The sequence below is a fragment of the Pogona vitticeps genome, chromosome 5 (genome assembly GCF_051106095.1).
Source record: "Pogona vitticeps strain Pit_001003342236 chromosome 5, PviZW2.1, whole genome shotgun sequence".
NCBI lineage: Eukaryota > Metazoa > Chordata > Lepidosauria > Squamata > Agamidae > Pogona > Pogona vitticeps.
In genome coordinates this window covers 179,550,521-179,564,740 of record NC_135787.1, presented here as the reverse complement: position 1 = coordinate 179,564,740, position 14,220 = coordinate 179,550,521, and the positions used below count along the sequence as shown (strand labels likewise).

Sequence of the window (14,220 nt, the reverse complement as noted above, 5' to 3'; positions counted from 1 at the left end):
CTGACCTCTGGTTTTTCTTGTTTTAGTGAAGAGAATGTTGGTCTCTTTCAAAAACAGCAAGAGCAAAAACACCTTTAAGACTAACAGATTTATTTGAGTGCAAAGTTTGAAAGCATGCAAATGCAAGTCAATAAACAGGTACCACCTTGGTGGGAAGGTTCTGTGTCTAGTCACGCTGGCCACGTGACCACGGAAGATTGTCTTCGGACAAAACGCTGGCTGTACGGCTTGGAAATGGGGATGAGCACCGTGCCCTAGAGTCAGACACGACTGGACTAAATGTCAAGGGAAACCTTTACCTTTACCTAAACTTTTTAGGATTATATTTCATTTCTTGTCTCTGAAGAAGTGAATTGCATTTCCAATGCTGAACGCTCACACTGAAATAAATGTGTTAGGCTTAAAGATGTTGTTGTGGCTGCTGCTGCTTTTCGTCTGTTTTGCGAATTAGATTATTGCGATAGGTTTGTGGCAAAAACAGTTCATTCTCATTCAACCGAACAGTCTGTGAGTTTCCTGACGTTCAATAACCAGAGATGCAGATAAATGTATGCTCTGTATACAGTATATGATGTATGTGCTCATCAGCATCTTGTATACCTAGAAGCTTTAATAAATCAGGATTAGGTAAAGGGGTTTCTACAGATACGACCATACAGCATTTTGTTTAAACAAAATATTTTGGACATGTTGTTCTCCTGCCTCCTTTTGATTGCTGTATGTGCTTTTAAAATAGTAGAGGGCTCTTTATGTGAAGAGAGAGAGAGAGAGAGAGAGAGAGAGAGAGAGAGAGAGAGAGAGAGAGAGAGAGAGAGAGAGACCTTTTTAAACAGCCAAAGACCTGATTGAGAGCTTAGCATGTCTCTCTAAATCTCCCCTGGGAGGCACAATTCATTTTATGTCCTGTAATGTTTGTACAGCATAGCTGTAAGCTGTAAAAAAAACAACATTTTTGTCTCTCTCTGCAGTTGTTCTGTAATGGATGACGAAGTTACATTCATTCAGACATGTGCAAAGTGTACAGCTTGTTAAAAATGCTTTGGGGTCTTTAGAAGCAAGAAATGCACCTTAAGTGGGTTTATTTAGCTCTGTAGGTGCTGCTGTTATGCTGCTGATAGCCCATTAAGCACTGTTTTTGGGGAGCAAGGCAGTGTGGTGAAAACAGCAATACATAAGTAATAGGAGGTATAAGAGGATAACTATCTAACCTTTGAGAGAGGTAAACTCCATTTTGTTTAAATGGGGCTTACTGCCAGGTGCATAGGACTTCAGTGTTTGAGAACTGTGGACCTGGAAGTCTTTTGCTCACATTTTATCTTTGCCATGACCTCCGCATCTATAGTATCTATCTCTTTTAATATCAGTCAAATGGATATGGATGTACTGAACCCAAAGCAGCTGAATGGATAAGGCAAAAACAGTCTCTTGCAGCCAGAAAATGAACACAAAATACGCAAGAAAGCCCTTGTGCCTTTTCTACCCAACTGTTACTATGGATTTCAGTCTGTCCATGTTAGGATGGTATCTCAAGGGTGGTGCCTTCGAGAGATGTTGAAGTATAACCCTTATTACCTTTAGCCTTTTTGGCAATTGCTGGTCCAATGCCTGCGGAGCACTTAGTAATGGATAACATTTCCTAAAACAGTGGGATCCTTGGGAAATGATAGCCAAAAACCCAAGAAAAGTTGTAGTGAACAAGTCCACATTTTTTTAATATGAGAAGAAAGATAAATGAAGTGTTTTAAAAAAGGTATTGTGTAGAGAAAAACATGATGCCAGGGAAATTTGGTAAGTATTTGGGATCAGTGTTAGAATACGATAGCAATTCTGTACAAAGAATAGGTTTTGTGGCGTTATAGACCAGGCAACAACTAGTATTTCATATAATATACTTTGCACGGCTAACATTCCTGGTACATCAGTGGTAGTCCTGATTCTGAAAGCACTTCTTGTCATTAGAAAGAGACTCTAGTAAATAAAAGACCTTGTGCTGCCTGGAAGCAATCTCACCTCTAATAGTGGCTTCTGTCCTTTTTTTTCTGCTATCAGTGTTTTCTCAGAAATTATTGTACTAGGCCAGGTAGTATAGGAGGATTGAAAGTATCAGATGAGGAGTGAGATGCCCGTCACAAAGCCTACTACAGAATCCCCACTCGGCAACCCTTTTTTTTTTTCATCATGGAATTTCTCTGATGTGCAGCGGGTTTCATCTTACATGGAGGATTTCATTTAGGTGTGGGCTCTGGGAGGTGACAATCTCTAACAATGAAGCTGAATGGAAGTGCAGTAGATATGAATGTACTATGCAGCTCATGGAGGTCCTTCCTGGTCATGTACACAGCAAGCTAAGAGCAGGAAAGCAAGTACAGAACCTACACTTTGAATAGACAAAGGAACACAAGTACAAAAGAAATATTTTGGTAAATGAAAGCTGTGGTTCCATGTAGAAATAAATCAATGAAAATTCTCTTTGATACAGTGAGGATGAGCAAGCAAGAATTAAATACTACTTTCAAATGGGGTGGTGGTGGGGTAGGTGAGGTTGAAAATCCAAAAGAAAAACTCAGCTATAAGAGATCCATGGTTAGCTATCCTGATCTCTTTTTCTTTTGCTAAATGTATTGGTTACAATATGAGGGATTACGGCAGATGGAAACAAATAAGAAATCCAAATGGAGGGGGGTTTGCACAAATGAAGTGTTCCTTCGATTTATGCAAGAAATTGTCTGTCTGCATGTCTGTCTGTCTGTCTGTCTGTGCAAGAAAGAGAAGTGCTTCAGAGTATGTGATAATAGGCCCTTCAAGTAAGGGGGGAAAATATGATTTGTTTTTTTACTTGCAGGAAGTTTTTGAGCAGTGATAAGGAGAGCATTTTCACCATGGACCACTTCCCTCTTTGGTACCGCCGAGCAGCTGAATATCCTTCTGGGAGCTTCATTTATAGCTTTTCTTTTGAAGAAGCATCAGGTAACTTCCTATAATTCATCTTTTAATACAGTTGATGCAAAGTCAGACAAAAGTAAGCTTGTTAGTGTAAATGAAGGATCAGAAAATTAGGATATTTTTCACACACACATGCACACGCAAACATTCTTTACCATTTTGAAACCTGGTGAAAATGTTGTAGGGTCAACGACAGATGTTTATTCCTACATAGCACAATATACTGCATTATTTGGAGCTGCTGGAAATGGTAAAAATTCTGCACACAGACATGTGTACAGAGTACCTACCTACCTACCTACCTACCTACCTACCTACCTACCTACCTACCTACCTACCTACCTACCTACCTACCTACCTACCTACAGTTCTGCAGGTTGGATACCTGAAAGATCAAGAACTGAAAACATAGCTTTAAAACACACATACGGTCATGGTACTTGGGATTTCTGAACTGAGCACACTTACCTGATTCATCAGGAGTAGGTCAGGCCAAATAGGGTATTTAAGTCTATCATGAACAAGTTCTGCATACTTGGTCCAACCTTCAGATGCCTGGCTTATTTTCCATTGCTTATTCCCCTTTCCCCCAAACTCTAGATCTATAAACCTTTTCTTGTACAGAAATAGCAATGGCAGTAACACAAACACTTTGAGAATTTATTCCATAGCCAGTGCAATAAGTACATGCCTCCTTATTCCTCAGAAGGAAATGGCTAAAATTAATTGGCTATACTGTCCCTCAACCTGTCACCTCTGGGCAGAAGAGTAGAGAAAACATCAAGTACTTCTGAGAGACATGATTTTTTTTTTTTGCATGCTTGGAGTGGGTAGGCAGGATTCAGCATGTTTTTGACTAAACAGAAGGTTGCTTGTGCATCTCTAGTGTACGTGGTTGTATGGATAGAAGAGACATCAGAATCATGTGCTGCAGTAGCTGATCGCTAACATTCCAAAACTCAGTCCACATGGTGACTTATACATGGAGGCCCCAACCATGTAATCTGTACCCTCCAATAGCAGCAAGATACAGATTACACCTAAAGACCCTCTTGATCTGATGAGGCATCTGAGCCAAACAAGACCTTGGTACTTAACAAAGGTCACACATAGTGAGAGGCCATTAGATATAATCCCATCCAGCCCCATCTCCCAGCATGAGGTTGCTTATATGCATGTAAGATGTGTTATTCTTCAAGAGACTTTAGTGTCTGCGGTTTGCTAGATGGAGAGCTGGAGCTGCAAAGACAGAGAAGAGTGGTGAGCAGGCCTATTAATCATTGCAGTAGTCAGCATGCTGCATACGTATTTTGTGATTTTCAGTAGTGATATGTTTTTTCGCTGGTTTTGCTCATAAACTGGGTAGTGTACATTTCAACCTTCACACTAAATGATTTCACCTTTTGTCATGGCAGCATAATAATGTGGGCTTTGCTCACCATGAAAAATGAAACACAGGAGGGTACTTTAAGGCAGCCAAAATTAGCTCAGTGCAGAAGAGCTCTGAGGGCAATTTGTGCCATATGTTTTTATTAATCACACAGTAGGTGTGTCAGAAATGCACTAAGGTAAGTGCATGGAGATGGGGGCACTCCCAGCTTTATGAAAAGGAACTGCACATGGTATTTAATAAATCCTATATTAGTATGACATGTGTTTACCCCAAGGTTGTACGTGGCAGGAAACCAGTAGAAAAACGTTCTTTCTCCCCACTGTGGTTTTTCACTGTATGAAGATGGTGTTGTAAAAGGTCAGCAGTGTCACTTTTCTAACTTCAGACTTTACTGTTTCAGGGCAAACTTGGCAAAAGCTTTGCCTTGCCTCTATAGCAGCTGGATAAACACATTATGCTACTAAACGGGGAATAAGCAGTCTTTGCAGGTCCAGATTGCACATTTTTATTTTTATTTTATTTTGCACCAGAAATTCTCCAAAGGCTGCATGAGCCATGAAAATTTTTAAAAAATGGAGGGGAGGGGCATGAAACTATACTCAAAATTAAATGGAAATGAGTAAAAAAAAATTTTCCAGTGAGAGAAGCAGCAGCCTATTGCAAATATACATAATCACACCCAGACATATCTAGGCATGGGCAGTATACCTTTGTTTGCTAGAGAAAAATGTTTTTGGGTAGGAGCAGGGTAACAAAATAAAGGCTTTTGCTAAATGAGCATTAGTGTTGCTAAATGAGCAACCAAAAAGAGAGAAAAATAGTGTAAAGTTGGAAACTACATGGCAGTTAAAGTGACTTTGAAATGCTTATCTTTGCTCTTTCGTTCAACCCTTCTGAACTCAGGCAGTGTGTTCACAGCACACAATGCCTTAGCTGCAAGGCTTATTTTGGTAGTGTAGTGGGAGGGGTAGGTGGGTGGAGAAGTCAGTAGCAAGGAAGACAAGATTGCAGGTGGGAGAAAGCAACACATATGAAAGTGTGTTTATGGAGGAACTGACATGAAGTGGGGAGAAAGTACTTGAACCCTTCCTTCGTTCCTTCTTGCCATTTATGTGTTATTAAATTAGACAAACTAGTAAAACTGCATTGTGGCAGTACTGTATACGAAAAAGTCAAGACAAAAATGACCCAGACAAAGGACTTTTTCCCCACCACTGACCCCTATCCAAGTTTTCTCTCACAATGCTCTGCTCTGTCGGATTCTGCAAGCTGTAGCTCATATTTTCCCTCTTAGTGAAATCCTCTTTCTAGTCCTAATTTTTGTTTTTGAAATTAACAAGTGTCAGCTCTATTTATCTCAGTTAAGCTATAATAAATAAAATATAAAGCAAGAATGGTAGAAGTACTTTCTTCTTGGTTCCCTTATGATACTGCATGTTATGGTTCTCAATAAATTGTTTAACACACTGGTTTTTATCATCAGCCATCACATTCCCTTTGCCACTTTCTCATAATGGTACAAACACATCCAAAAATGAATTTGCCCGCACCCTAACAAGTTACCCTTCCCCAAGCTGGTGCCTTCCACCACAGGCTGCATCTCTATTCCTTACCCTGCCTTTTAACTGACCAGCATTACTGATGCCAGACACTGATATACACCCAAAACAGATTCCTCAGTTATAGGTGAGAATTGGGTATCATCTGCATATTGGTGATAGCAAACTCCTAGTGGTTTCATTACAAACTTGCCCAAAATTGGATGGATGGATGGACAGACGGATGGTCCCCCATTCATTTGAACACTCAATATAAGATTTGATCATGGGAGAGAAGATCAATTAATAGTAGGAAGAGATTGTAGACTGAGACAGGCATAATTAGCTGATTAGGCAAACACACTTTTCAGGTTTGTATCTTTTCTAATTTAACCTGCAAAGCATATTTGGTCAGAATTCACACTGGACACAGAAGGGCCAGAATCCTACTGGTGATTTGTGTGTGGAATCTTGTAAGTCATGGGGGCAAATTACAACTAATTAATGAGATGCCAGCCATGTTCCTGGTTACATACTCATTGCACAACCCTGCACCTGCCAGAAATGCAATCAGTGCCTTGTTAATAAGGGGCAATTAGCAACTATGTGGTTTCCTGTGTAAATCACTAACAGGATTCTGGCCAGGATATTTATTAGTATGTTATGAAACTATTGCTTTCTTTCCTGAAACCCATTGAACTCTTTTTAAAACTTTTATTTGATTCTTATCTGGTTATGACAGTTAAACAGTTTCCTAAAGATACGTACATGTTTATTCATGAGATCTGATTGTGTGTGTGTGTGTGTGTGTGCGCGCGGTCTGTCATGTTGTTCTGTTTTGTTGTGCTTTTTAAATATAATAACAAAATTTAAATGCATTAGAGTGTTTTCAACTCTTATCACAAACCGTATATCATAGTAGATATATGTGAGACAGAGTATGTCATTTTATTCTTATTCTGTCATTTTCCTTGGTAGTATAACGTGCAGAAAGTAGGTTCAGATGTTGGAATTATCACCATGTCCAGTGCATGAACTGAAAAGTCCTATTTCCTACTGGTTTGTGCTGCATCTACATATGTAACTCACCAGGAAGTCACATGGCATTTTGCTGGAGGATTTTTGTGTCCCTTGCCTGTCCCCAAAATTGCACATAGAAGAGTAAGAAGGGCAGTGTTGAATGCCACAAGGATAATAGTTAAGGCACATGAGTTTATCCTGAAGGAGAGTCCTTGAACTGAACAAGTGCTCCCTTAGGTCTATGCAATGCCCTTCCACAAATCAACTTAATTCCAGGGTTTTCTTCTTTAAAAAAAAATCTTCACAAGACCTCAGGCTGAAGCTGAATGAAGCTGCAAAGTCATGTTCAGGACACATCGGATACCAGTGATGGAGCCAAGAATAAAAAGCAACGACAAGTGCTGGAACTGTGGGGGAAGAGAGAGGAAATCCCCTTATGCTAAGACAGAACAGTCAGGAAGGCAATATAGCAGACAGAAAGACAAATTGGAAAAATATGATCAGATATCCTGACCTTCAGAATGTCCCTGTTGTCACAGAAAATGGAACAGCTGCACAGTACATTGAAGTATAAGCCATTTATACTGAAGCCTAGTTTTTTCCAGACAGCTGATGCAGGGTTGACTTTGTTCTTCATCATGGTCTCTATGCATTGTAGGTATAGGGCTGTACTGAATCTTTTATCTATGGAAAAAAAATTTTGTTGCATTCCTGCCCCTCCTCTCTATAACACATTTAACAGGAGGGCTATCCCTTACTTCTACTGTGTCCACCACCACAGCTATACATAGTGGGACACTTCAGAGCAATCGTTAGACTGAACCAAGTCATTGGGGGGTTTACAATTAAATTATTGTTTGTTTGTTTCTTTTATTCAATTTTTGTTTCAATGTTTTTCTGTTGATGTCTCATTCTATATTTTTTCTTGTTTTCATTTCTCCTCAGGGCATGTGGCCTCAGGAACTTTCTTTAAGTACTATTCTGTTTATTAAAGGAAAATTCCCTTCATAGACAAAAACAAAATGTCTTTTCTGCCTTGGAAAAGAACATAACACCTCTGTCAGCACAGTCTGTCAGCCCATTTTTGAGTCAGATGAGACGTAACCATAGTGTTAGTTTAAAATATTTGGTTTTTGAGACCAACAATTCCATCGACTCTCCCCCAAAAATGTAGATCACATGGAATTGTCAAAGTCTCTTTGCTTTACCTCAACTCCAACCATAGCCTCTTCTTTTGCCTTGGTGTTATCAAACCAGGCAAATAGGAGAAATCAGAGTATTCAGGTCTTTCTAAAAAGAGAGAAAAGAAAGTTAAACATCTTAAGTAAACCATCATTGACAGTACTGAGACAGAAGTTATCTCATGCTGTTCATCTTCAGAAATTCCAGGATGTGAGTCTTTTCCTCCCAACCTAGCCTCAAAACAACCCCTCCCCACATACATGCATATACAAGCATTTAAGGGTAAGATCAGAGAAAAGTTCATTGTGGCTAAACTCTTGGAGAAATTCAAGACTGAGCAAATGTGACTGGTTCTGCCAAAATCCCATGTTGTGCGTACCGATTATTTTATTTATTTATTTATTTATTTATTTATTTATTTATTGCATTTATATGCCGCCCATCTAGACATGGTCTACTCTGGGTGGCTCACAACATACAAATAGCAAACAATTTAAAATATACACAATATACATAAATAAAAACAGAAAAATATATAATCAAAGAACTTACAATTTTTTTATAAGGCCTCTTACCACCTTTTCTACCATTCTTCAAGAGCTACAGATAAGAAAGTGTACTACAAGATATTATACATAATGAACTACAAAATCCCCACATATCTCAAGGTATCATACATAATAATCTCAATTTTGGTCATCATCTAGATACCGACCAGAAATATCCAGCATCTTCTTATCTGTATTACTTTCAGTATCCAGAATACAGCCATTACTTGCAATCATGTAGGTAGTTCCCAGAGAGATATTCATGTCATTGTCATCACACACTGATGCATTATTACTTACCATTTTCTTATTAATTTGCCATTATTCTGAACACTTGTCTTACCTTCTTGTTCACAAGACAGCTGTACCTCATCTGTAGAGAGCAAGACAGTCTCCAGCTTGTACTGCAGCAACAGTCTGAGAACCACTGATAATTTCAGCACAGATTTCTGCTTCGGCTGTTGTGGGGTACTGCATCTTAGAATTCTATCCATGGTACCATTGACTGGTTCCTCATCTTTGCTTCCAATGCTCCCATTTGGTTGTGAAGCCATCATGGTATTGATTTGCATGCTAGTTTATGTAGTGGGGCATCCCTCACTGTGATGGTTCATTACTCAAATAGCTTTGTCAACTCCTGTTGCAGCTATGCCTTCACCAAATTCACATGACTAGGCCATACTCCACATAAAAACAATTGTCTCTTGTTATCATCCTTCTACCTTTATGGTCTCTGTACACTCTGCCACTTTGTCAGCACATAGTGAGTCATCGTCTCCAATCCTCCTGTTAGTAATCAAGATCCTCGTTCCCCTTCTGAAGACTACACATGATTTTCTGAGTTATTAATACATGACATAGTGTTTACAGATTTCTTTTCTGATGAGAGCGGCCTTTTGAAGATTATCAGTAGTCCACATGCTGAACAATGTTCCAGTGGGGCACTTGAAGCTGTCTTCACTGAGGAATACTATTAAGATCGCATGGCATAACCATCTTTGACACCAGCAATATCTTGTTGAATTAAAACGCTGCAGTGTTCAAGAAGATTTTTGCAAGTTTTTGTCTAAACATCCAATCTCTAAATCTGGTTTTGCCTGATCATCTAATGAAAAGAAGTCATTGTCCAAGGTTGCCATTTGGACGTCATGGATTGTTAAGCATGTTCTGGAGCTGCCTTAGACCTAAAAGTTATCAAAATGCTTACTTGAGGAAGTTTAAGAATTTTACCTGGGCAAAGTGTCCAACTTGACAGATAAAAATGAGACCGTCTTTAGCAATGCTCCGGTTGTCCTGTCCCAGCTTCTCCAGGTGCTGATTCTGAGTGGGATCCAGAGGCAGGGCATCAAACCACAGAACAGTTGTGTGCCCATCCACCAAATTGATGATACAGTGGTTCATGCCCATCTCTACTGACAATCATTCAAGTATTTGAAGAGTGCTATCATATATCTTAGTATTCTTCTCTCAAGGCTAAACATGCCCAGTTCTTTCAGTATCTCCTCATACTGCTTGATTTCCAGCTCCCTGATCATCCTTGTTGCCCTTGTTCCAGTTTGTTGACATCTTTCTTAAAATGCAGTGTCTGGAACCTGACACAGTACTCAAGATAAGACCTAACCAATACAGAACAGAGGGGAACTAGTACTTTGTAGAATTTGGACACAGTACATCTGTTAATGCAGCCTAAAATAGCATTTGCTCTTTTTGCATCCGCATCTCATTGTTGGCTCATAAAGCTTGTGCTCTAAAACAATTCCAAAATACTTTTCTAATGCAGTATTACTGAGTCAGATATCCCCTATCTTGTAACTCCCCCCCCAGCCCCCAGGTGTAGAACTTTGCACTTATCCCTGTTAAATTTCATTCTATTGTTTTCAGCCCGGTGCTCAACCCTATCAAGATCTTTTTAAATTTTGTTTCTGTTTTCCAGGGTATTAGCTATTCTGCTCAATTTTGTTTCATCTGCAGATTTAGTAAAGATTGCCCGTACCCTCTCATCCAAGTCATTAAAATGTTGAAGAGCACCAGGCACAGGATTGAACCTTATGGTCAGTGTGAATGGTTGAATGGATGAATACTGTAGTTCTGTATGGAAAACACTCCAACACAAAGACATAAAGGAAGAAGGATCTGGCAGTCTTCTTGCTGTTAATTTTCTAAGTGCAGAGGGGTGTGTGTGTTGTTTTCTTTTGATTTCATTTCATTTGTTTGTCTGAACGAGTTTGAATTAAGTGACGTGAAAACATACAGTCTAGTCTGAAAAAATACCATCCAAATCTAACTTCATTTTCTCAATTGGTGTTCATAAGGACTAGGCCTCATTCTTCCTTGTACTCTAATTTTATGCTTGATTTTTGAAAGGACTTAATTATGTCAGTTCCGTGGCTATATTCCCCAAGGATAGAGGCCTGGGTATTGAGTTTTTTGCTTTTTGCTCCTGACAGGAGGTATGCCTGAGGCGGTAACAGTGAGCACGTCTGTGACGGTGACCGTGGGTGGGAAGACAGGAATCGCTGCAGGTAGGAACTTCTTGTAATACACTTAAACTTTAACGTTGGGTATAAGGATGGAGAACTCCCTTTTTTGAACATGAACCAACAGAGGCCCAGTGGTTTCGCTTGCCAGTCATATGATTAATTGGTTGAATCCACTTTGTTAAAACCTGATCTCCAAAGGTCACATGTATAGTTTCAGTGTCATTTTTGCTGTTTGGCAAACATTTTATTTATTATATTACTAAGTGTACTCTTTCCTCTGTCTTAAAACCTTCAATTATTTTTTAAATCAGTATCCATGGAGAGTTCCCAGGCATGCCCCCAAAGGGAAAACTCTATAGTGTTGGCAGAAAACATCCTCAGCAGCCTCTATTTTTACTCTCTTTTTTTCAATAAAAGTTTACATCTTATTGAAAAGATAATTGCAGAGGAAAAACTGAAAACTGCAAATCTTCAGTTCAGCTCTGTTGGATGTGCCTGAATCTGTGAATTGAGACAGATTTTTTTTATTGTTTGTTATTCAGTAAACAAATACAGCATGTGATTTGAAAGCATTCAGATTCTAATTTTTGTGCCTTGTGTCCCTTTAAAGTATTTCACCCTCCTGAAATCAAAGGATCTGGAAAAGCAGGGTAGTGATTGGTGATTACATTGGTCGAATGAACATGGAGAAGCAGGAGTTTGGGGGTGACTGGTGGGTGAGTGCTAAGTGATGGCTCATTCTGACTTTAGAAATGTCATGTTTTGCTGGTGGCAGGTATTTCTACTTTCCGTATGAGGTCAATATAAATTTAGATAGTTTTCTTTTTAAGATTCAAAGCTGCTTTGAGAAATAGGAGGTTGAGAGAGTGTGTTAACAATTGAAGAGAGACGGTTGGTGAATTTTGCACATTTCAAGATCTATGGTAGCAGTGGAGAGAATGATAGAGCTTGAAGAATCAGGATGGTCAACAAACTAGTTCTGAATAGAATGCAAAAAAGCAAAACACTCTGTATTTCCTAAAATACTGAATTTTAGTATACAAAAAAGCTCTGAGTTTGTTGTGGCTTTTTCCGGACAGAAGCTGTGTGATGGAAACATACGATGCTGTAATCTATACTGTATCCTTGTCGAGAATTAGGAACCCCATTAGTGGCTATAATGCTGCTAACAGCTTTTGATCACTGAGAAAATATTAACTAAAGCATAATTATTAATTATAGTTTAATTGAATCTATTTTGTCTCTAGAGGAATACGCCTAGAGCCTTTTGCAAGCAAAATGAGCTCTCAATGTATGTCAAAAGTTGTGTAATATCTGGAATTTCTACCCTGGTTGCAACTAATGTTACTGACTGTTCTCTCATGTGAGTCAATAACCTGGGGCTTTATTTGTCACTGGGGAGAAACAACTATAGTTACATTGCAGCTGTTGTCACATTTAAGGTCCCAGTGAAACCGCTGGAATCTGTGTGGGATTTCTGCTCTTTCTTTGGTCCATTTACATGATGTTCTCTCACTATGTGACCTTCTCAAGTGAGTTATTTGTTTAGTATCTGATCATTATTCCAAGCATGAACAAGCCTGTATGTGCATGGCTGTACAGATGCTTATTTATAGAGCTGATTTGATTGCTGCAGCATATATGGCCAGAGTTTGCATTTCATGTTTTCTTAATCCAAAACATGTTATAGGTAGTTCTTCACTTCCCAGTATTGATTTCTAGATGTCAGGATATTTTGTTTTTCTGTTCCCGGTCTCTCATTTTGCATTGAAAGGTCCTGTTTTTATTATTAGGTGCACTGAAAGGAATTATCAGTTCTTTGATTTGTGTCCATATAGAGGGCCTTGAGATTTCTTTTTTCTTAATAGCAGCTCTAAGTGGCCCTTGATGGGCTGTTCTGAGCTCAGATGAGTTTCAAAAGTCATTTCTGACAACACAAAAATGAAACAAAAATGAAAGGGCCTATTTTATATCCACAATCCACAATGTTACAGTTTATATAAAAGCCTACTTTAGAGTTTGACTTTTTGCCTCACCCCTGTGCTTTGATCTCACCTGGCTTGGGACTTTACCACTGACGCAAACAGATGTACAAGAAATGAATTCTTTTGTGTGTGTGTGTGTGTGTGTGTGTGTGTGTGTGTGTGTGTGTGTGTGTGTGTGTGTGTGTGTGTGTGTGTGTGTGTGTGTGTGTGTGTGTGTGTGTGTGTGTGTGTGTGTGTGTGTGTGTTTCCCTTTCTTATAATTGTAAGGAATTTCCTTGGGAAATCAACATTTTAGTCCACTGGCTTGAAGCCCATCCCATATTTAGGATTGCAGCCCAGGAGCTGGTTTAATCTCTCACACAGCAGACACTGCCTGACTGAGGGTTATCTGCCTTTGCTGTCCTTGCTGGTTTGTCTCCTGATTGCTTCTGATGTGCTGGAAGGGAAAGGAACCATCGACTGTGGACCAGATGAGGTTTATGTACTGCAGGGCATTTTGAGACGGGCACCCATAGACTTCGCCACATTCCTTCAGTTCCTGAATTATTTGATATCGTTCTAATTCTAACAGGAATTAGAGCAGCGAGGGTGGTTGCTATGGTAACTGTTTCCTTGTGCCTTTGGTCTGACTCATTTCAGACAATTACTCTCCCGCTCCAGGATTCACAGATGTGATAGAGGAAGAATCATGTGCTAGGCCTTCAACTTTTCAATTTTAATTTCCTCTTCTTCCTTTCTCTGGTATTAACTCTTGCATCATGCCCACCTTATTGGAATGGGTCTTGAAAGTGTGTTTTCTGTGATACATACACGCACTGTGATGATTAAGCCTGGATATTTATAGGGCTCCTGGTGTATGGAGTATATTATGTTTCTATGCTGTATGAGAGCATGGAGTGCCAAATGCATGAATCTATGTACTTTATGCTGGTTCTTCATATAGGGCATTTTCTATATGAGCAGGGTATTTGCACATACGGTAGATATGAAAATAGATTTTTTCTGGGTTTTTTTCTGTGTATGGGTTTTTTCTGTGTATGGGAACTATATGTTGATTGTCATATATACAGAAATACAGCTTGAGTGGCAATGTGGTTTGTGCATCTGTGAATATTAATATGTGATGTTTCA

The 14,220-nt window shown here is 39.2% G+C and overlaps 1 protein-coding gene across 3 annotated transcripts in view; it reads left to right on the top strand.

The window, feature by feature from the left end:
• CACNA2D4 (calcium voltage-gated channel auxiliary subunit alpha2delta 4) overlaps positions 1-14,220 on the top strand; it is a 176,227-nt gene that overhangs the window by 84,700 nt on the left and 77,307 nt on the right. For all 3 annotated transcript variants that reach the window (XR_013536775.1, XM_072999840.2, XM_072999839.2), the window contains 2 exons: positions 2,843-2,967; positions 11,072-11,146. Coding sequence is in view for 2 of the 3 variants with exons in the window: in XM_072999840.2 (XP_072855941.2) it covers positions 2,843-2,967; positions 11,072-11,146 (200 nt within the window). In the remaining variant the exon portion in view is untranslated. The remainder of the gene's footprint in view (positions 1-2,842; positions 2,968-11,071; positions 11,147-14,220) is intronic.